The 24,293-nt window shown below is 39.1% G+C and overlaps 1 protein-coding gene across 1 annotated transcript in view; it reads left to right on the top strand.

Annotated features, from left to right (window-relative positions):
- The window catches only part of rundc3b (RUN domain containing 3b), a 92,305-nt gene that overhangs the window by 19,606 nt on the left and 48,406 nt on the right, over positions 1-24,293 (top strand). Inside the window, exon 4 of the mRNA XM_062062780.1 lies at positions 20,212-20,297. Within this exon, the coding sequence (XP_061918764.1) occupies positions 20,212-20,297 (86 nt within the window). The remainder of the gene's footprint in view (positions 1-20,211; positions 20,298-24,293) is intronic.

Below are 24,293 nucleotides of genomic sequence, written 5' to 3'. Positions count from 1 at the left end.
CTTTTATCTTCAGCGATCTGTAAATTAAGGAGTTGCTTCCTTGCTGCTCTGTCATTAGCCTTATCATCCTCATCTTGAGGAAAGAGACTGCGCATAGCAGTAGCTATGTTTGTAACGTATGGTGTTATCGGTGAGGTCGAAGATTCAGCCATTATCCTGCTTGTTCTGTATTTTTGCCATCTTGTGTGGAAACACAACGATACAAAATGCCTCTAAAGTGTGCTACGGAGAGAGTGTATCCTGCTGTTAGCTTGTCTAATGTGTTGAGCCAAAGACTCCCACCTTCAGACACAGGTGGAAGTTTGTCAACAATGGCTTGCATGTCTGCCACAGCAAAAGGCTTATATTGAAATCTGCCGCTATTATCAGGAAAAAGTGGATATGCGTGTCCCTCCAGCTTTTTTTTAAGCGTGTGTTGTATGCATGTGGTTCATGTGGGTGTTGGTCAATGTAGCCTTCCAATGAGCCATTAACAGTTACAGGAGACCACAAAGTCTGGCTCTGTTGTGTGTTGTTCAAGAATGTCTGATGTGCACGTGAGAGGCTGTCATCTACTGGGGGAGGGCATTTGTTTATGGCAACATAATGGTCTGGCGTGTAAAGTGAGGAGTTTTGCATTGACTCATGCATTATCTGCTGTCTAGTAAGATTAGGCATATTCGGGAGGTTTTCCGCTGGGTGGATGTTATTTTGGGGCTTAGGCACCAGAGGTGATTTACACTCAGGAGACAGTGTTAGTTTTGGAGGAGGGTTCAATCTTAGAGAGGCTGTGTGAGCACCGCCCTCATTTGTCACAGGAGTAGGGGGCGGTGGCCTAGTCAAAGTCTGGGCGGGTCGTTTGAATTGTCTTACGCATGCGCGGCAGACAAAAAACCAATCAGTCAATTCTGTCATTAATCATCGGTTCTTTTGTTGCATTTCGTTTTTCCACGTAATCCCCGTTTACTTTTATCATACGCCAAACTCTTAAATTCTCTCCCTGAGTGTTCCATTTTCACCAGCGCACACACACACACACACACACATGAGCACGCGCATCCAGCACACACACACACACACACACATGCACATGTAAGCACTCACGCACACACAAGCAAGTGCCTACGGCCCTACGCACACACACGCACACGTAAGCACTCTCTCTCTGCGTTTCACTTTACCATAAAACTTCCAGTTACTTTTTTATTTTATTTTTTATTTTACCAGACGTTTGAGTTCACAACTTTTCGAGTATTGTAAACTCCCTCTTAACCCTTTCAAGGAACATTCTCTTTTCGACAACTGTCCATTCAATTGATCATTACAAAGTAATGACTAATCACATTTTCCCCACCCGCCATCACATTCTTGTCTGTCACACTCCTTGGCCATTGTGTCCATTTTTTTTTTTCAGGGGCCTCAAACCCCTGAACCATACGGCGGCCTTTAACCCCGTACTTTTATCATACAATACGCAGCTAGAGCCTCTAACTCTAACCCGTGCAATTTATCGTACAATACGCAGCTAGAGCCTCTAACTCTAACCCGTGCAATTTATCGTACAATACGCAGCTAGAGCCTCTAACTCTAACCCGTGCAATTTATTGTACAATACGCAGCTAGAGCCTCTAACTCTAACCCGTTACTATTTGCTTACTCGTCAGTGAAGCAGCCCGTCACGGTAATCTTGACACAATGACGTGAGTGGTATTCACAACTTTTATACAATGGTGGCTACGGCAAAATGCAACCAATCTATCAAAATGCAATCAATCAATCAAAATCACCACTCTGTGTCTGGGGTACAATTCTGTGTTTGACTTACAGACCTCAGGACAGACTCCTAATGCAGATTTTATCTAAAAAGAAAGGTTCTGCTTACCTTGAATTATGTTTTGGCCATGTGAGTCTGTCCAGAAGATTGCAAGAGAAGGTCCAATTGTCAGCGTGTCATCTCGGACGAAGCCCCCAAATTGTTGCGTTTGACCAGATGTTCCTCCAAGTGGGATGTAAAACGCTGGTCAGTCCCAAGTTCCTTAGATGACATATAACTGAACTCAAAGGTACCACCAAGCACAGAATAGGTATTTTGTAATTTATTGTCAAATATTTGAGAATAGAGACCAGCCTCGAACAACACATACAAATGCGTAGCCCAAGTTGATCTGGCATTCCAAAGGAAAAAGCAACTCTTTTCACACAAAGAAAGCCCCCATCTCCCCCCCCCCCCCTCTCAACACTGATAAGAAGAGAGACTTGGGGGTTGTGTTCACATTCCTGATGGTTTACGACCCTGTCTAAACAGGCAATCTGAAGACAAAGAGAAACTGGTATACAGAGTATACATGGAAAAATATGAGCTGATTCAAACATGATTATGAATAAAGAAATAACTCTTAAACATATGCATTATCCACAGTACTCAAACATAGACAGTCGGACAACGTCAAGGCCTCACATAAACTCTTATCTGTTAGGTCGTTACACTGTGATACGGTTCACATGCAGCCAATCAATGTTATTAACAGCGTGTTATGTGTGCGTGTTGCTGTTTAGCTTATAGAAGCAAATGCCATTAAAACAGTTAAATGCAGCATGCTAACTTTCATTAAATACATTTCATTCATTTAAAAACAAATGCAAAAACAGCATATAGCATGAATGAAAAGGAGCAGAAAGAAATAAAACTTATATCTTCACCCTATCAATACAAAGTCATATACAGTTCCGGTTCATTTGAGCTGTCTGATGCTGCCGTCTTATCAATTTCAGGACATCAAAACACAAAATACCTTAAAGTTGATCTACTGCTCTGCGTTGTCATATTTTTGTAACATTTATAATTTGACATTCTTCTTAAACATAAAAATGGACTCAAAAATTTTGATTTTACAATCAAGACTGTTCCACAGACTCCTTTGATTGAGACACATATTTCCTTTAGAGCTGACTGAAACCTGGGTTTTGTTAAAACCTCAGTACATTTTTAGCGCATATCTACTTTTTTTCTTGGTAAATCCATTTTATAAATTGTTTGATAAACTTTCCATATGAGCTTTATACATGGTTTTTTGAAGTGTATACTCAACTAATTAATTGAATTCCAATGTTTTTCATTGTATAAATAAAGGATTGATTGGGTCTCTGTATCTACTTCCACGGGCAACTCTAATCGCCCTTTTCTGTAAATGAAAAATTGGATTAATGTATGGTTTGCAGGCATTTCCCCATACTTCAATGCAATAGGTCAGATATGGAACAATCAATAAGTTAAACAATAAAAACAATGCATTCTTATTTAGAAAATCTTTGATTTTATACAGCACAGCTATTATTTGGGATACCTTTTACTTTGACATTATCAATACATGATTTCCATGCCAAGTGATTGTCAATCATAACACCTAGAAACTTAATCTCATGTGTCCTTTCAATTTCTAATGTATTAATAATTAATGACGCGTCATTGTATTTCCTTTTACTACGAAACATTTTTAGTTTTAGTTTAGTTTTTTAAGGATAATTTATTGGCATTGAACCACATCATCATTTTCTGGAATTAATTTTCTACAATTTGCAGGACGGCATTTATATTTCCTCCTGAGGTGGTGTCATCCGCATATAGAATGCACTTTAGTAAATGAGACACAGTCACAATGTCATTTACATATAAAAGGATAGGCTCTAGGACCGCAAGTTATATTACAATTTTTAGACTTTATGTTGCTGATTTCAACAAACTGATTCCGTTTTTTTAAATAGCTTGTAACCCATTGGTGTGCCTATACCAGGGGTCACCAACGCGGTGCCCGCGGGCACCAGGTCGCCCGTAAGGACCAGATGAATTTTTTTTTTTTTTTTTTTTAATTAAATCTACATAGAAAAAACACAAGATACACTTTCAATCAGTGCATCAACCCAAACAACCTCCCCCATGCACACTCATCCACACCCACTCACACAAAAGGGGTTATTTCTTTCTGCTACCAATATTCTGGTTCCCACAACATAGACAACACATCTGCAAGGGACACAGTCCCTGAAGCACACATGATTGTATAGGCTGCTGGTCCACTAACATTTTCATTAATTACTATTTTTTATGTAATTATTTTTATATTGTTTTACTTTCTTTTTTATCCAAGAAAATGTTTTTTATTTATTTATCTTATTTTATTTTATTTTTTAAAAAAGGGCCTTATCTTCAACAGACCAGGTTGTCAATGAAATTAGATTTGTTTAAAGGGTTTTTTAAACCAGGCCCAGTCCAGATAATGTCCAAGTCGGACTCAGCAACACACACCTTCATTCATGTACACAAAAAAAAATTAGGGAACACAACAGATTGCATATAATTTATAAACAAAATTACATTTTCAAAATAAGCATTTATGTACAGTCCAGATTATGTCCAGGTCACTCAAATTAGGGAACACAACAACAGATATCATATAATCTATAAACATAATTATACTTTCAAAATAAGCCTTTGAGGACTTCTCATCTTTTTTTTAATGTTTTTTGGCATCATTATCGTTTTCAACCATGTAACTTTCTAAAGTTAGAAAATACTGAATAAATGTTTTAAAGAAAGTAATACTAAGTGAATATCTGTTTTTGGCCTTAAAAATAAACATTTTACCGAGTACTATAATTAAATTGACTAAATCATGATTGTCAATGAACTCTCCTAAAATAACAGAAACCACATTAAGCTTCATAAACAAACCAATCCTTAAACACATTTTTTTCAACTTCCACCCAAAACAAAGACACAATATGACAATACCAAAACAAATGCAGGGTGGATTCAGGCTCCTGACAACAAAATCGGCAATCATCTGACTCTGTCATATTCCATAATTTTAACATTTTCCCTGTGGGTAAGAAGTTATAAATAATTTTAATTTGAAAATAACGATTTTGCACATCGATAGTGGTTTTATAGATTAGTTCGAATATGGCATCCCATGGCAACGGGCAGTCAAAAAAGTCCTCCCATTTTCCATTTGTGTTGTATGAGGCAGCCTTCAAAGATTTCTTTATTAAATAAAAATTATATATTTTTCTATTTATGTTAGTTCCTTTTTGCCAACTAGAATTTCTTATTAGAGGTTTACAAACTAATAATTTATTAGTTCCATAATTAATTGTTTGTTTCCATCTTTTCCCAATTACTCCAGTTAGTTGATAAAATGAAAAGCTTGAGCAAGCATCACCATACATAGCTCTAAATTCATCATACTTCATAATTTTACCATTCTCATTGATAATATCATTGACAAAAATGATTCCTCTTTCAAACATATTTTTCCAAAAGAAAGGCTTTCCATCTATTACAATATTAGAGTTCATCCATATTAACTGCTGCAAAATATCGTCTCTTTTTTCTGGCACATAAAATTGAAAACACCACTATGAGTGGATTTTTTCCTTTATGAACCCCGCCATGTTTCCCAGCAGACTCTCTGGGAGGGGATCACTTGTAAAAAAGGATACAATTTCTTTTGATACAGTACATGTTTTTTGTCCAGCAGGACATTTGTGTACCACTCAATGTTTAAATACATCTTTGGAACAATTGATGCTTTTAAAGACAGACACATAGCTTCAAGGTTGAGAAGTTCCGGCCCCCATATTCATACTCTTTGTACAAAACCTTTCTTTTAATCTTTTCTGGTTTGCCGTTCCAGACAAAATCGAAGACCCTCCGCTCATAAATCTTAAAAAAGTTTTGTGATGGAGCTGGTATTGACAAAAACAAATAAATAAATTGAGGAATAATTAACGAGTTGGCAATAGACATTTTACCATACAAGGTTAGGGATTTCCCTTTCCATAATTGCATAATTTTGTCCAGCTTTCTTAGTCGATTATCATAATTTACTGAGCCTAGATCTTCCAGATTTTCTGGGACAACAACACCAAGTATGTTAACTGGTCCATCTGTCCACAAAACAAGCACTTTGCATTCCATTCGAAAGGACGTTCCCTTTAGATTTCCGATCCTTAACATTTTACATTTATCATAATTAAGCTTAAGGCCAGATTGCTGTGAAAATATGTCCAAAAGATTAAGAAGGTTCCGCAAACAATGAGGAAAAATCTTATCTTTGTGAATCAGCCTTTTCTGACATGAACTTCATCAAGAACAAACACAGAACACGCCTCACTGATGCACATATGCAAGACTCACTCAGAGTTGCAGTGTCAAGTTACACAACTCACTAGTTAACAGCATGCAATGCCAGGCTTCCCACTAACTGACAAAGAAACAGATAACAGATTTGGTGTCCAGTTCAAAGTGTGACATGATTTAAAAATTTGAGAGTTTACTTTTGTATTTTACATGAGTTATTATTTGTACAAACATGGTGCAAAGTAATTCATGATTTGTTAAAAAAAATGTTAGTGGCTAGCTAGTTAAAATGGGATATTGTGATTTCACAAGACTGTCTTAGAAGTGATCATTTGAAAATGTTCAATTTGAAAAATGTGCACTTAGAGAAAATATAAAAATAAAGTGTTGCATATTGATATTTATCTGTTTCTATATATATTTATTGTGAGAAATCATTAAGATGATCAGTGTTTCCACAAAGATAAATATCATTAATTATTAATAATAACAGAGTTAAAGGTAAATTGAGCAAATTGGCTACTTTTGGCAATTTATTTAAGTGTGTATCTAACTGGTAGCCCTTCGCAGTAATCAGTACCCAAGAAGTAGCCCTTGGTTTCAAAAAGGTTGGTGACCCCTGGCCTATACCATCTATCCACCCATCCATTTTCTACTGCTTGTCCTTTTCTGGGTCGTGGGGGATGCCTATCCCAGCTGCACTCGGGCGGAAGGCGGGGTACACCCTGGACAAGTCGCCACCTCATCGCAGGGCCAACACAATTATACAGACAACATTCACACTCACATACACATACTAGGGCCAATTTAGTGTTGCCACTCAACCTATCCCTTGGTGCATGTCTTTGGAGGTGGGAGGAAGCCGGAGTAATCAGAGGGAACCCATGCAATATCACGGGGAAAACAAGCAAACTGCACACAGAAAGACTTTGAGCACGGGGATCGGACCCAGGACCTTCTTATTGTGAGGCACACACACTAACCCTGTACCACTGTGATGCCCCCTTTAATACCATATTTGTATCATTTATGCAACAATATATTGAGGTCCAGCGTATCAAATGCTTTTTGAAGATCTACAAAGATGCTCACTAAATAGTGCTTTTAGTCTATTGCATTGGCGAGTTCTGCAGTTAGTTTCATAATTGCTGTAGCAGTTCAATGATTAAGACGAAACCCATATTGGCTGTTACTTAAAATCTTAAATTCATTAAGAAATGTATTTAGTCTAATTACAAATAACTTCTCTAGAGTTTTAGAGAAGAGAAGAGAACTGTGGAAGTAATGATATTGGTCTATAATTCGAAAATTCAGATTGATTTCCTTTTTTAAAGAGTGGAATTACTTTTGCTATTTTCATGCAGTCTGAAACTTCATGAAGTAAACGACAAATATATGTAAAAGGCTCAATAATTACATCTACAATTGGCTTCATCAATATCATATTAATGTCAGTATAATCATTAGATTTTTTATTGGCACACTTCTGGACAGTTGTCAGTAAGTCACTTGTACTACGCTTTCAAGAAAAATACTGTTAACATTATTTGTAGGCCCTCAAAATTTGAGATACCCCTACCGGAGGTAGAACAAAATCTGACAATGTTTTTCCTCATCTCTAAGGTCTCCCATATATGAAATGGGTTCTTAGGTTAAAATATTTTACTGCAAACATTGTTAAATTGATACATATTGTCATACACCCCAAACTTAAAAAAGAACAAAAATACAGCCTGGCCGTATGGGAGTTAAGCCATATAAACTTATGTAGATTAATAACACAAGCTCTGACAGCTTTGAAACTTGGCATAATTGTGGTCAGGAAGTTGCTTTACCTATTAGAAAAAACTGGATGTGAATATCTTGATGTGTGTAACATATAGAGACCTATGAACACTTGCCTAAAATAAGCGGACATACAAAAAATGAATATCTATGCAGAATATTCTCATTTACTTTGTAGTTGCTTTGCCAGGGATTGTCATAAACACACACATCATGGCTTTTTGGAAAGATGGGGCTGTGATGAATCCAGTGATACCAAATATATGAATATAGCATGTATAGTCCGTGTGTTACATCACTAAGTGTATGAGGTCTCCCAAATGAAAGAAAGTGAAACATTGACACATGGTTGTGATGAATCCAGCAATGCCAAATATGTAAATAGTATGCATAATCATTCATCACTAAATATATAAACTGTCCCAAATAAAAGAATATGTTGCATTGCATAACAATATATTGTACTGTACCGTTTGACATCACCGGGGGATGAGGCACACAGCTCAGCAATAGCACACAAAGGAGACAGGTGACAGGATTGTAGTTTGGATGATCTTTTTATAACTATAACTTAACTTCACACAGTACAAATTAAATTACTGTTTCAAATCAAACAAATGTTTATCAAACAAAACACTCTGAGGAGGAATGAGCCCTCTCCTCACGTTAAATCAAACAAATGTTCATCAAACAAAACAATCTGAGGAGGAATGAGCCCTCTCCTCACGTTAAACTCCCCAGCTCTTTGGCTGGTGTTCTTCATGGGCTGTTTTTGGTAGCCATCCCTGTCACTCATCCACATTATCATCAGTGACAAAGTGGGTCATATTTGGGCACTCTGGGAAAGAGCTAGAGCAAAACTCAGTGCAAGTCAAGCCCACTGAAAGACACTGGCATTTGCTGGTTTCATTGCATTTTCCATCTTTACAGTACAGGTGGGTGATGTCTCGAACTTCTTTAGGTGCTGGTGCCTTCTGAAACATGATAGGTTCAATGGACCCATCCTGTCTGAGCCTCCATCCTCTACCAACTGGGTTCCAGAGATGAGGCTTGGCCTGATGGCTGTGACGCCAAACTGCTGTTTGGTATAAGGCTCTTAACACATGTTGCTCAAAGGTGTCTTCTGTTGGGGGTAGATTTGCTGCTGAAGAATCTGTGGTAGATGCTAGTGTGTACCTCAGCTCATCTAGGTTGGTACAAGGACAGCCATTCTCCTTTTTCTTTTGGCCATACAGGAGGAGGGCATATTTTCTTGCCACAGGCAAAGCTTCGTCTAGATTTCCAGACAGTCCAAACTTGGCCATTTCCTTTAAGTCAGTCAGATGGGTCTTCAGTCTTGTGAAAGCAGTGGTCTTTCCAATTCTGTACAAGCTGCTTGTACTATCGCAACCCGTGAGGGCGTGGCATGCAGGTAAACACTCACAAAGAGCTGCTCCAAGACTCTGAGCAATTGAACAAACTGGGACAAATCTTTCCTTTAGGCCATGTCCAGAATGCATGAAGACTTGTGAGGATCCAAACATCCCTTTGCTTGCATAGTACACAAGCAGAACCAGTACGTCTGTATCGTCACATTTGACAATGAGACGAGAATAGGACTCCACAAGGTGTATTGCATGTAACACCAGCCCTGTGTCAGCCTCCTCCTGGTCACTGTAAAGATCTTTCAAACAGTCAACACCTGACTTCCTAACCCTCTTCACCTCCTCACCATTGTCAAAGCCACCTGCCAATATGACTGTGTTCTCTGACGAGATTCTCTCTGGCCCAGCCTTCATTATGTAATTGCTGACAAAGCTACATAAAGCAGCCTTGTTCCCACTGATCCTCAGGAATTTCCTGTAGTTTGGAACGCGTGCTTGTCCTGTGATAATATGTGTCCTGCTGGTTTGGATGGTACCTCTTCTTTGTCTTTCAAGGTCTTTGACCGAGTGTTGATGATCATATCTGTCAAACACTAAAACAACACAGCTGATGCCTTCCTTTCCCATTAACATTTTGATCTTATTCCAGATACATTCACCAAGATCGTTGAAGGTCTGGAAGCTTGGATCATGGAGACTCTGCAGAAGAGCCATGCCATCGATGAGATATGCTGATGGTTCTTTAACACTGGGCAGCTGCTGTGTCTCTTCAACGACAGACTCCAGTTTCTTAGCAAGGTCAGCTTTTGTGGTCTTCCTCATGCTTCCATCATCATAAAACAAAGATGGTGGGACAGCAGCGAGTTCGTGAGACATCACAGTCTCCATGGACACCTCTCTTTGTTTGGAAACAGCAAGTAACCTTCGAAAGAGCACATCTGAGTCCATGTGAACCTGTCTAGATACACTAACTCCAGCTGATGTTTTCATGTCCTTGAAGGTTGCACATTGGTTTCTTTTCTCTGGGTCCCAGAAGCTCTTTGTTCTTTTTGATTTTGTCAGACGTTGTTCAATAAAGACGGCATTCTGCTTTGCACCATCTTGGAGGAAGTTTGAGAGCTCTTTTGCAACTTTCTCTGATGCAACCTGACCACTTGCAATATTGATCAGTTCCTCGGGAACACTATCAAGGTCAAAGGGATTCTGCTTCTGCTCCACAGCTTCCATTATCTTCTGTATGTCTCTCTCGTCTCTGTCCATTCTGGATGCTCCATGCTCCTTGTGTGCTCTCGGGCTCGTTGCAACAGTGTCACAAAGCTCTTTCATGCCATCTACATATGCTGTGGTCACATGTCTTGTCATTAGCCATCTTGTGAGAGCTCCCTTCCGTAGTGTGAAGCCAACAACTCTACCCTGACTTTTGCCTTCTCGGTTGATGGTTTGCTCCAGTGCCTGATCAGTAGCCACACAGTTGAAGCTTCGATCCTCAGACCGGCGAACAACAAATCCCCCTTGTTGCATGAATGTGTATGCTTCTGGTTGTTCCTGTTCAAGGGATTTCATTTCTGCAACATAGACTGGCGTGTACTTGGCATAATTGGTCCTTCCAGCAGCTCTGAACCAAGGCATAACCTCACACATGCAATTCGGGTGAAGTTGAAAGTCAGCTTCACGCTCTGAACGAAGCATCCTTAGCAACAGATTAGCACCATTTAGGAATGTTAACCAGTACCCAAAGGTTGCTGATTGCTTAACTCCCTCATTTGTGAACATCTGGATTCTGTTCTGGATCTCAGGGAGTTCAGTCTTCACCTCACTGATGAGCTGTTGAGCAGTGGCCTTGTCATTACCCTCAAATGCATGCTGCACATCTTTTAGGAGTTGCTCTTGTGCTTTAGTCATTGCACATTGGCCTTGTTTTTTAAGCCATGATTGCATGGCTTTCCAGAAGAGCCTGAACAGGGCCTCAGAGGCTAGCTTTATGCTCCTTACTCCTCTTGCCAGCTGTTTCCTTTGAAGCAACTGTCGTGCTGTTCCCTCTGCATACACATCTGTCTCTGTTAGTATGTCAAACAGTCCACCATCGCCATAGAGCTTGCCAATGCTTGCAAGGTAAGCCATCGTGATATGCATACCTCCCAGTCTCATTGTGATCTTTCCCTTTAAGAGCGGCGGTTTGCTCCAGAAGATCTGTTGTGCTTTACTGTAAATGGCCAGGTCTGCAGTCACAAGAATATGGAGCTGTCCCAGTTCTGCAGCAAGCTGTACAAGTCGTACCATAGATGTATAGATGGTGGACAATTCTGAAGGTGATTCTCTTATGAAGGGCATGTAGAGTACACTGGCTACTGAACAAGCAGTGTCTGACATGAAGACATTGAATGCAGACCATGCAGGGACCTGCTGCTGATTCTCCCTTATGTTTCGGGCCAGCTTCCATACCAGATCTCTGTCATCAGCTGCTTTGGAGACTGTTGGGTTTGCGTGCAGTAACTCAGGTTGGGGAAGCTCAGGTGGTTCTGGTCGATTTGTAGATTTGATGTATCTGTAGTCACAATACAATTGAAATGAGAGGATAAACTTGTGATCATATGTATTAAATATCAAATCACAACACTGTAAAACCTCACAACATGCATTCATACTCTGCTAACCCATTAATTTGTGCAGTTTATGTGACTGAGTAAATACCATGACATGAAATCAGATTTCAGAGAAAAAAGAATGCACAAAATTTACCTGTAAAGTCTATCTCCATCCATGTCGAATGTGTTTAAGGTAGTGAGGGACCTCTCTGGAACCCGTGCTAGGCATTTATCTGCTGTGGAGACATGGCCTCTTCGGAACACAACAGAAGCCATAGCGTGGGTTGTATGCTTCCCATCCAGAGTGTCTTCATTTTGATCAAAGTTGTCGATGGCTGCATCAACAATGCCATGTTCAGCGACTCCAGTGAGGCCAGTTGGGATGTAGACACCACTCTTTGTTCTTGATATCTGGTCTGCTGCCACAGATGTGAGGAAGTGCCTAACCTCTGTGTAGGAAACACAGTGCCCCATTGCACTGAGCTCATCAATAAGTGTCTTACTACCAAACTCATGATGAATCAGAATGGCAAGTCCCAGTGTGATTGGCGTATGGATGTGACAGCTCTGTGCAATAAGATCATGGCAGATTGCGATCACACAGAGATTGTCCTTCGAAGCTGGGTCCTCATCACATGTTTGGTCATCTCTGTGGGCACGTGAATCAACACACCAGTTAACAAAGTCATACAGGATGTTGGGTACATACTTGCTGCATTGCAGACGTGATAGACGATCACTGCCAACATATGATTGACGGTCATGTTTAACCTGCTCCATGCTTTTCCTCAATATGTCAGCGGCCTTGTGTAATATTTGGGTATCAGAAAGACTCTGACTTGTCTGTGGAAGTGTTGTCTCCCAGTCTTCCGTCTTTTCTGTGAGTTCAGCAGCTTCTCTCACTGCATAACCTACGGGCATACTTTCAGAGCACACCAGATCTGACTTTCCAGGACGTGGGACAAATACCAGCCTGTCTTTGTAATGCTGTATCAGCCTCTCCTTTAGTTTCCAGGATGCATATTTCTTGTGTTGGACCACTGTGCCATCTTCTTCCTGAGAAAGAGTCTTCAGTATGTCATTATAACTATCAGTCAAAGAATTTAGAGTCCTGACTTTCATATCTTTAGACAATACTGTTTTATCTATGTCTTCAGTGAGCTTAATAAAGGCTTTGTCACAGACATTGGTCTGCTTCTCTGATTCTTTTCTCCGTCTGGCAGCTGTTATATTTCGTTCAGAGATGTAGTGTCCAAGGCAGCTTCTATGATATTTGGCATCATATGCAAAGAGATCAGGGTATGAAAGCAGCCGAAGATGCACATCTTCATCAAGCCTTTCAGAAGCTGCATGAAGGACCTTGTCTCTGGTACTCGCGCCTGTACCAGTTGTAATAGCTGTCAGAGGTTCTGGTCTAGTACTCGCCTTCCCACAAATGAAACAATCTCTCCGTGTGTCAAATGTTGTTGTGTCAGCCCTACGCAGTCTTCTTGGTGCAGATGCGCTCTCATTCTCAAGATTTGAAACTTCATGCTCACTGACTTTTGTCTTAAGGCAGTAGTTTGCTCTACATGATACATGATATGATACTATTATTTTGGTAAATTATATTAGTATGTCATCTGTATATGGAGCCAGGGTTTTATGGACATCATCATCTCTCTGCTGAGCAAGGGTAAGTATGCGTTGGAGGCCTTCAACTGTGGGCTTTTGGACATATGGTTCTTTTTTTTTGCCTTTTTCCAAATTTTTCCCACAGATGATACAACTTTTTGGATCCAAAGTCTGTAAGACATTCTCCATAATTCTAGAAACCAGTAAAAGGGAAAATAATATACATTTCAGATTTTGTATTTTCATACACATGTATAGACATGTCATGTTATGTCTCTTTCACATGACAAAATAATAATAACAATGATAATGGTAGCTATAGTCATTTCTATAGCTAGGCTAGTAAGCTACTAAATTTAGTAGTAGTTATTAATTTATATTAAGCTAGGTCCTTTTCACATGACATAGTATTTGCAATGATTTACCTGTCAGGTTAGGAAAATATACATGAAGACAATGATGTAAATAGCTACAGCTGGATCCACCCAGGAGGAGTAGCCTAGCCAGTTCACTGTAGACCACTGTAGAACACCACCAAGGGAGTGAAGTAAGCAGTGCAGGCAATACGGCCCTCTACTGGTTTGGACAACTAACACTATTATGTTCCATTATGCAGTAATGACTTGACCAAAAATAAATTCAAGTGGTTGTAGATATTTTTTAAGGTGTTCTATTTAAATTTAAACTGATTCTACTGGATATTTTTTTCCATATTAACTGTATATGGTGTCATGTGAAATATACTATTATTTAATGCATCATAAATAAAGAGTAGCGCTTACCTCTAGTGACTTACTTTGCAGTAACATTGAATCGGTCAACATTCTTGTCACCATTGATAATGGGCTGTGGAGACTTGATTATGTTGAGTATGAGCTGTGTGCCCCATCCCCCGGTGATGTCAAACGGTACAGTACAATACATTGTTATGCAATGCAACATATTCTTTTATTTGGGACAGTTTATATATTTAGTGATAAATGATAATGCATAGTATTTACATATTTGGCATTGCCGGATTCATCACAACCATGTGTCAATGTTACACTTTCTTTCATTTGGGACACCTCATACACTTAGTGATGTAACACACTGACTATACATGCTATATTCATATATTTGGTATCACTGGATTCATCACAGCCCCATCTTTCCAAAAAGCCATGATGTGTGTGTTTATGACACTCCCTGGCAAAGCAACTACAAAGTAAATGAGAATATTCTGCATAGATATTCATTTTTTGTATGTCCGCTTATTTTAGGCAAGTGTTCAAAGGTCTATATGTTACACACATCAAGATATTCACATCCAGTTTTTTCTAATAGGTAAAGCAACTTCCTGACCACAATTATGTCAAATTTCAAAGCTGTCAGAGCTTGTGTTATTAATCTACATGAGTTTATATGGCTTAACTCCCATACGGCCAGGCTGTATTTTTGTTCTTTTTTAAGTTTGGGGTGTATGACAATATGTATCAATTTAACAATGTTCGCAGTAAAATATTTTAACCTAAGAACCCATTTCATATATGGGAGACCTTAGAGATGAGGAAAAACATTGTTAGATCTTGTTCTACCTCCGGTAGGGGTATCTCAAAAACTAAAGCCCTTTTTGACAGTTAGTCACTAGCCTATTGGTACTGTTTTTCCATATGGAATTTGTTGTGACAAGGTAGGGCCAATATTTACAAAGTTTTCATTAAATTCATTTACAATTGTATTTTTACTGTAAATGTCAACATTATTATTTTTTAAATAAGTTTGAACATTTGTTTTCACCTTGTCTTTTTGCATGACAGTATTTATAACGCTCCATGTGTCTTTCTAACTAGTTACATTTTCTTAGATAATTTCATAAAGTCATCAGCTGAGTGGGTGGAGTTACTGGTAGAAGTCCCTGGTTGGGTTAGCGATGCCACTGTATTGAACAAATATTTCAATCAATCAATCAATGTTTATTTATATAGCCCTAAATCACAAGTGTCTCAAAGGGCTGTACAAGCCACAACGACATCCTCGGTACAGAGCCCACATACGGGCAAGGAAAAATCACCCCAGTGGGACGTCAATGTGAATGACTATGAGAAACCTTGGAGAGGACCGCATATGTGGGTAAAACCCCCCCCCCCTCCTCTAGGGGAGACCGAAAGCAATGGATGTCGAGTGGGTCTGACATAATATTGTGAAAGTCCAACACATCAGCGAAAGTCCAGTCCATAGTGGGGCCAGCAGTAACCATCCCGAGCGGAGACGGGTCAGCAGCGTGGAGATGTCCCCATCCGATGGACAGGCTAGCGGTCCACCCCGGGTTGGGAGCAGAGTAGAAAAGAAAAGAAAAGAAACGGCAGATCAACTGGTCTAAAAAGGGAGTCTATTTAAAGGCTAGAGTATACAAATGAGTTTTAAGATGAGACTTAAATGCTTCTACTGAGGTAGCATCTCTAACTTTTACCGGGAGGGCATTCCATAGTATTGGAGCCCGAATAGAAAACGCTCTATAGCCCGCATACTTTTTTTGAGCTCTGTGAATCACTAATAAGCCGGAGTTCTTTGAACGCAGATTTCTTGCCGGGACATAAGGTACAATACAATCGGCAAGATAGGCAGGAGCTTGACCGTGTAGTATTTTATACGTAAGTAGTAAAACCTTAAAGTCGCATATTAGGTGCAGAGGAAGCCAGTGCAAGTGAGCCAGTGTAGGCGTAATATGATCAAACTTTCTTGTTTTTGTCAAAAGTCTAGCAGCCGCATTTTGTACCATCTGTAATCTTTTAATGCTAGACATAGGGAGGCCCGAAAATAAAACGTTACAGTAATCGAGACGAGATGTAACGAACGCATGGATAATGATCTCAGCATCGCTTGTGGACAAAATGGAACGAATTTTAGCGATATTACGGAGATGAAAGAAGGCCGTTTTAGTAACACTCTTAATGTGTGACTCAAACGAGAGAGTTGGGTCGAAGATAATACCCAGATTCTTTGCCGAGTCGCCTTGTTTAATTGTTTGGTTGTCAAATATTAAGGTGGTATTATTAAATAGATGTCGGTGTTGAGCAGGACCGATAATCAGCATTTCCGTTTTCTTAGCGTTGAGTTGCAAAAAGTTAGCGGACATCCATTGTTTAATTTAATTAAGACACGCCTCCAGCTGACTACAATCCGGCGTGTTGGTCAGCTTTAGGGGCATGTAGAGTTGAGTGTCATCAGCATAACAGTGAAAGCTAACACCGTATTTGCGTATGATGTCACCTAGCGGCAGCATGTAAATACTAAAGAGTGCAGGGCCAAGAACCGAACCCTGGGGAACTCCGCACGTCACCTTAACATAGTCCGAGGTCACATTGTTATGGGAGACACACTGCATCCTGTCAGTAAGATAAGAGTTAAACCAAGACAAGGCTAAGTCTGACATCCCAATACGCGTTTTGATACACTCTAATAAAATATTATGATCAACAGTATCGAAAGCGGCGCTACGATCAAGAAGCAGCAACATAGATGACGCATCAGAATCCATCGATAGGAATAGATCATTAGTCATTTTTGCGAGGGCTGTCTCCGTAGAGTGATTTGCCCTGAAACCGGATTGAAAAGGTTCACAGAGATTGTTAGACGCTAAGTGTTCATTTAGCTGCTGTGCGACAATTTTTTCGAGGATTTTCGAGATAAACGGAAGGTAGGACACCGGCCGGTAGTTTACCATGAGGTCAGGATCGAGGTTAGGTCTTTTGAGTAGAGGATGAATAACCGCTTTTTTGAATGCTAGGGGAACAGTGCCAGAGGAAAGTGATAAGTTTATAATATTTAACACTGATGGACCTAATAATACAAAAAGCTCCTTCATAAGTTTCCCAGGAATTGGGTCAAGTAAACATGTTGTTTGTTTTGTCCCATTTACACATTTTAACAATTCCTCCAATGTTATTTCATCAAAGAGAGAGAAACTATTTTGGAGGGCAGTGTCCGTCGTATATACAGTCGTATCTGTTAATAGAACCCAGTTGTAGCTGAGATGCATTGTCTTTAATCTCTTTTCTAATGACTTCAATTTTCTTATTAAAGAAATTCATAAAGTCATCTGCTGAGTGGGTGGAGCTACTGGGAAGAGTCCCTTGTTGGGTTAGCGATGCTACTGTACTAAACAAAAATTTAGGATCATTTTTGTTGAGGTGGATGAGATTTGAGTAATATTTAGCTTTAGCTGAGGTAAGCATGCGTTTATAAGTTATTAAACCATCACTCCATGCTTGATGGAAAACCTCAAGTTTAGTCGCACGCCATTTGCGTTCCAGCTTTCTACATGATAATTTCAGGGCTTTAGTTTCTTCTGTAAACCATGGGGTACGCCTTTTAGGGGCCCTTTTTAGCTTTAGCGGTGCTACACTATCAATGGTGTCGCGTAGGGCGTCGTTAAAGTTGTTAGTGAGGTTATCAATAGAGCCCACATAATTTGGGAATGGTGCCATTACCGAAGGCAGTAGGTCAGTAAGAGTCGTCGTTGTGGCAGCATTAATGTTGCGGCTGCTATAGTAGTTATTATTATTATTATTAGTTTGTTGACATTGAGTCAGAACTTCGAATTTTATTAGGTAATGATCGGACATTACTTTAGTGTACGGGAGTATCGTAACTTTAGAGGTGGTGACACCCCTGACAAGCACTAGATCTATCGTATTACCGTTGCGATGCGTGGGTTCATTTATTATTTGTGTAAGACCACAGCTATCAATTATAGTCTGGAGCGCCACGCATGGAGGGTCAGTTGGGGTATTCATATGGATATTAAAGTCCCCCATTATGATTATATTGTCGGCGTGTGTCACTAGATCAGCAACAAACTCTGAGAATTCACTGATGAAGTCCGAATAGGGCCCAGGGGGGCGGTAGATAACAGCCAGGTGGAGAGGCAGCGGTGTGACAAACCTCATAGTGAGCACCTCAAACGAGTTATATTTATTATTTAGGTTAGATGTAAAATTATAGTTTCCATTGTATATTAGTGCGACACCCCCTCCCCTTTTAAGAGGACGGGCAACATGTGCATTGGTATAGTTAGGAGGAGATGCCTCATTTAGCGCAAAAAAATCGTCTGGTTTGAGCCAGGTCTCGGCGAGACCAACGACGTCAAGTTTGTTGTCTCTAATGACCTCATTAACTAATAACGTTTTGGAAGATAATGATCTTTTGTTTAAAAAGCCCACATTATAGGTAGTGGGCTGTTTTGAGGATTGTTTGTTGATATTATCCGAAGTAGCAATATTAATAATGTTGCGTTTATTATGCGTAGTGCACTTTAAATAGTTTCGACCATATCTAGGAATTGATACGACGGGAATTTTCAGATTGTTTGCTTGATGCTGCGATAAACTGAACACATCATAGTTAGCCACCTCAGTACAATGTATGTCTGCCTCTGACACTGTCACAAAAGAAAAAACATTATGTGAGTTGTGTTTTATTCTAAGAGAATTGCTATGTGTGCAGGGATTATCCAGCCTGGCGCCGGCTAGTTCTAGTTTAAATGACTTCTTACCCGGGCACTCCACGCTTCTTTGGTTAGCTTTTCCCTTTGTTGTTAGCCCCGCTCGGCATCCCCGCTTCTGCTTCCGCTCACACCGCTTACGTCGCCTCCATTGGCGGTCCCCGCTAGTACTTGACTCCGCTGCTACAAAGGCCGCTCGATGTAGCCCGCAAAGTATTCCCATGCTAGCGAGGAGGTCCACCGTACATGCATCTTTCAGTCTATAACGACCCGATCCATCCACATCCAGAATTGTCTGTCGGTCGTATGTGATCACAGAGTGTTCACGCTTTGAGCCAGCCATGAAATTGACAGAAATGACGGGTGATTTTTGCCAAATCGCTCTACACTCCCAAGAGCGTCTTCAAGCTGCTGCATTTCAATGCGCCGCCATAGAATCGTTTGAATGAGATTGGACTAGTAATTAGTTTTAGCTAAGGTAAGGGCGTGTTTATAAGTTATTAAGCTTGATGGAAAACCTCAAGTTTAGTCGCACGCCATTTGCGTTCCAGCTTTCTACTTTTTTAAGAGCTCTAGTTTCTTCTGTGAACCAAGGGGTATGCCTTTTAGAGGCCTTTTTTTTTTTAGCTTTAGCGGTGCTATACAATCAATGGCGTTGCGCAGGGCATCGTTAAAGTTGTTAGTGAGGTTATCAATAGAGCCCACATAATTTGGGAATGGTGCCATTACCTAGGCCAGCGAGAGTCGTAGTTGTGACAACATTAATGTTGCAGCTGCTAAAGCATTGGTTATTAGCTTGTTGACAATTAGTCATAACTTCAAATTTTTTAAGCTAGTGATCGGACATTACTTATTACATACTACAACATTGTTACTAAAAATAAATACTTAGTAAATGAATTATGACCTTTGTCAGATGTTCATAATTAATAATTATGATGTGTTGTTAGTGGGAAATTTGAAAAGCCTCAATACACAAAAGTTAAAAGACAACTAATAATACATAACTTGCATAATAATACTCTGAGTTGGTAAGTGGTTAATCGTAAAAAAGGAAACAAATTGGGTGTATTACACCAGGCACCATCAAGAACACTAAAAATTAAGAACATTGAAGTGAGCAATGAATGAGGTATAGGGGCCCACGCCGATATTTTCAGGGGGCCCAGAATACCTACCAATGGCTTTGTCTTCAGGTAAAACCTCCAAATATAATATTCTGAAAATAATAATTTTCCACCATGTTTGTGTTTTCATAAGGGTCGAGCGTGGATCCGGGTGGTTCTGATGGAGAAAAGATTATCAGAATACATCTCATCTGCTCTGAGGGACTTAAAAACTACCAGGTAACAGGACATTATACGCTCTTTAGACACTTCCACACTTAATGTCATTTAAAACTAAGCATGATTATTTTTGGAAAAAGCAATATTTTTCTTGTGGTTAAAGTCGATATTAGGGCTGTGCGATATAGACAAAAAAATATATCCTGATGTAGGTAATTTTATAACCCGATGACAAAATGTAACCCGATAGTGTTTTTTCATAAAATTATTTTTGTACACATGAAATAAATGCCAGTTTTGTTTATATTTTCTCAGATTATTATTTATATATATATATATATATATATATATATATATATATATATATATATATATATATATATATATATATATATATATATATATATATATATATATATATATATATATATATACATACATACATACATACATACATACATATATACTGTATATATATATATGTATATATATATGTATATATATATATATATATATATATGTATATATATATATATATATATATATATATATATATATATATATATATATATATATATATGTATATATATATATATATATATATATATATATATATATATATATAAGGGCTGCAACTAACGATTCATTTGATAATCGATTAATCTGTCGATTATTACTTTGATTAATAATCGGATAAAAGAGACAAACTACATTTCTATCCTTTCCAGTATTTTATTGAAAAAAAACAGCATACTGGCACCATACTTATTTTGATTATTGTTTCTCAGCTGTTTGTACATGTTGCAGTTTATAAAAAATAAAAATAAAAAAAATAAAACTTGCCTCTGCGCATAGCATAGATCCAACGAATCGATGACTAAATTAATCGCCAACTATTTTTATAATCGATTTTAATCGATGTAATCGATTAGTTGTTGCAGCCCTAATATATATATATATACATTTATTTTTTTTAAATAAAAAGGACAAGACAGGCAAAAACAATAAAAAATATTTTTACTTTCAAGAATACTTGGTCATGTCTACACCAGTGGTGGGTGCTGTCTTTCAAGTAGGGAAAGCTCATTTTCAGCTACTCTCTAAACACAAGTACAGTCTCCAATAACATACAATATACAAAGATACTAGATTTTAAAAAGAAAATGTCACTTCCAGGATTGTAAAATTGTCAATATCAACACGGACAAAGGAATGAGAGTTGAATAATGCTCTGGCAGTGTTTTATCTTTCAAGATCGCTGATTCGCTCATTTTGCTGTCATTCTAAAAGGGATTCAGCTTCAGGCAGATCATCCAATCATCATGCGAAAGCCCGGTGTCCAGTCCAGCCGAGGCCGAGCCCATTTCTCATTCACCTACAGAGACACTCTAAGTCCGTGGGCAAAGCAGAGCATCCAATGATTGTCTAGTTTGGCTGCAGTGGAACAACCCCTTCTACCGGTATGCTTCCCCACTGAAGTCAATGGATGCTCAGCTTCAACATTAATCAGTGTTGAAGCTGTGACGCTGTGACGCTACTATAGTGAATGAGAAGATAGTCACATCAGCTGTCACGAAGGTAGCTGATTCTGATCAAAAGTTAAATACATTTCTGCGCACATTTAGTCAATGAAATGTAAACACAAAAGTACATATTTGACCACTTTTTTTCCCATATTTTAGGGGAAGCTGAGCTTCCCTTGCAGTCTTACCACAGATTTTCACTGGATTCAAAATGACAGCGGAACGGCACCGCACAGTGGCGGCCTCTTTCCGTTTTTATTCAAGTCAATGTGTCCGTTTCCACTGTCGTTCTGCAAGGCAAGTCAAGTCAATGCCATCACAGACGCGCCCGCCTGTTAGCATCGATGGACAGCAAAGCTTGAGATGTCCTGTGGTGTTTACTTCAGTGTTAACTTTATCACGTGATTATGCATGGATTTGAGATATCTCGTATAAATCCGCACTATATCGCTGCACGGCGCAGCCGCAGCCGCAAAAGAATGGCAGAGCTGCAAAAGAACGGCGGTGGGGATTGGCGTACAGCAGATGGTGGTGCCGTTTCGTGGCGGCTAAGTTTTGCTGCCGTTCTGCATCCTGTGGAAATTCAAGGTTAAAGCCATTGCCACTGATCTACACATATTAATTTAGAGACGGACTCTGTAATTTATCGGTGTGTGCGGGACTTCTTGTCAAAGACGATGCCTTTGGACAACAACTCTCCTTTGGTGTGTTTGTATTTTCATCACGTCATGGTTTTAAGGTAACGTTAATACTTTGTCGCATTTTAACACTGTCTCTGTACTGCTCTTCATGTCATGTGATCAAGAGATAGAAAAGATCAGACTTGTTCAAGTCACTATAGTCACAACTTGTTGGCTCCATATTTTGCAGATTGCCGTTGTTTGGTCCATGTCGGACTTCTTTAAAATTTATACAAAAAGGAGGTTATTTTTCCTTTTTTTTGGCACCACTCTTTGAGTTTTGTTGGTTTAGCTTTCATTGTGCTTTTCGGCTCTGCTTCGTTGTTGACATCTGTGTTCCTGCCAGCTCTAGCCGTAAGGTTCTTGCTGTGACATAAAAATGCTGCAGTTACTTTAGACGCAGCCCAGACGTTAACATTCCGATGTAAACATATTGTATCGTACGATAGACAATTGGGATAAGATATGGATATTTTGTATTACGATATACAGTATATCGTTATATGGCAAAACACTAGTCAACATTCCTCAAATTGGCCATGAGCAACATTGACATAAGCGGTTGTCAACTTGTCACCATAACTAAAACTAGTCATTGCTTGCACATTTACTTGTGACTTTGGCGAGAGACTTAAGCAGAATGGGTGATGATTTTCGAAACCATCTTCCGGTGGCTCACAATTTAAAAAAAAATAATCAATGGGTGTTCTTATTGTGGAAAGAGGGAAGAAAGAACGTCTGAGAAATGAGAATACAAAAAATTGGGGGCTTATGCAGAAAATTTGAAGAAAAGCAATATAGGGCTGGGCGATATATCGATATACTTGATATATCGCGGGTTTGTCTCTGTGCGATATAGAAAATGACAATATCGTGATATTCGAGTATACGTTCTCACGCAGTTGCTTTTAGTTGCAGGCATTACACTGCATGCATGTCTTTCTTGTCTCTCCTTCTCACAGAGACTTAAAACAAGCGCACCTTCTTACATACGTCACATGTGCAACGTCACATGCTCCCGCGGAGCAGAGAGGTAGCGACATGGTAACGTTAGCTGTGAAACTAACGGTGCGGTTCGGGTGGTAATACGAGAGAGAGAAGGTGCGAATCTGGTAACAAATGAGGAAGAATTAATTACCAAGAAAAACAGCACGGGGTCCATCGTCTGGCGGTGGTTTGGCTTCAAATGGGAATATGTTGAACATTTATGCGGCAAAAGCGTTGCTACAAAAAGTAGCACCTACTGCTAATGTGTAGCATCATTTGAAAAGTCACCCGCTAGAGAATGAAGAGTGCTTGAAACTCTGCATGTCAACATCTCCGGCCGGTGCCACACCAACAAAATGCCCAAGTAACCATTTCCAGATCAACACCGTATGAAAAAAAAGTCAACAACAGAAGGAGATAACGTCCGCAGTAACCTACCACATAGCGAAGGACAAACACTATTTGATTTCCTATTATGCATTTTTATTTGACAGTTATTTAAATATCTTGTGTGACATCATGCACAAAAGTGCACTTTATTTGTTTTAAACTATTCTGAACAAAAGCGTACTGAACAAAAAGTGCACTTTAATTTTGTGTTGTTTTGATATGTCATCTTAGTGACATCATTCACAAAAGTGCACTTATAGCTTGTTTTAAAATGTCTCTGACAATCTTGCACTTTCTGTTTTGGAAAAGACATGAATGTTTGTGCCACTGCTTAATAACTGTTTAATAAATACAGTTTTGGTAAATTGACTTCGTTGTGATTTCCCTATCTGCATGAAAGTTTAAAATGAGCATATATTAATGCAGTATGAGCAAGAATGTTTTAATGTAGACACATAGAATCATCATACTGGTGT

The sequence above is a fragment of the Entelurus aequoreus genome, linkage group LG11 (assembly GCF_033978785.1).
Source record: "Entelurus aequoreus isolate RoL-2023_Sb linkage group LG11, RoL_Eaeq_v1.1, whole genome shotgun sequence".
Lineage (NCBI taxonomy): Eukaryota > Metazoa > Chordata > Actinopteri > Syngnathiformes > Syngnathidae > Entelurus > Entelurus aequoreus.
The sequence above is the reverse complement of the archived record's forward strand: the minus strand, read 5'-3'. Positions and strand labels throughout refer to the sequence as shown.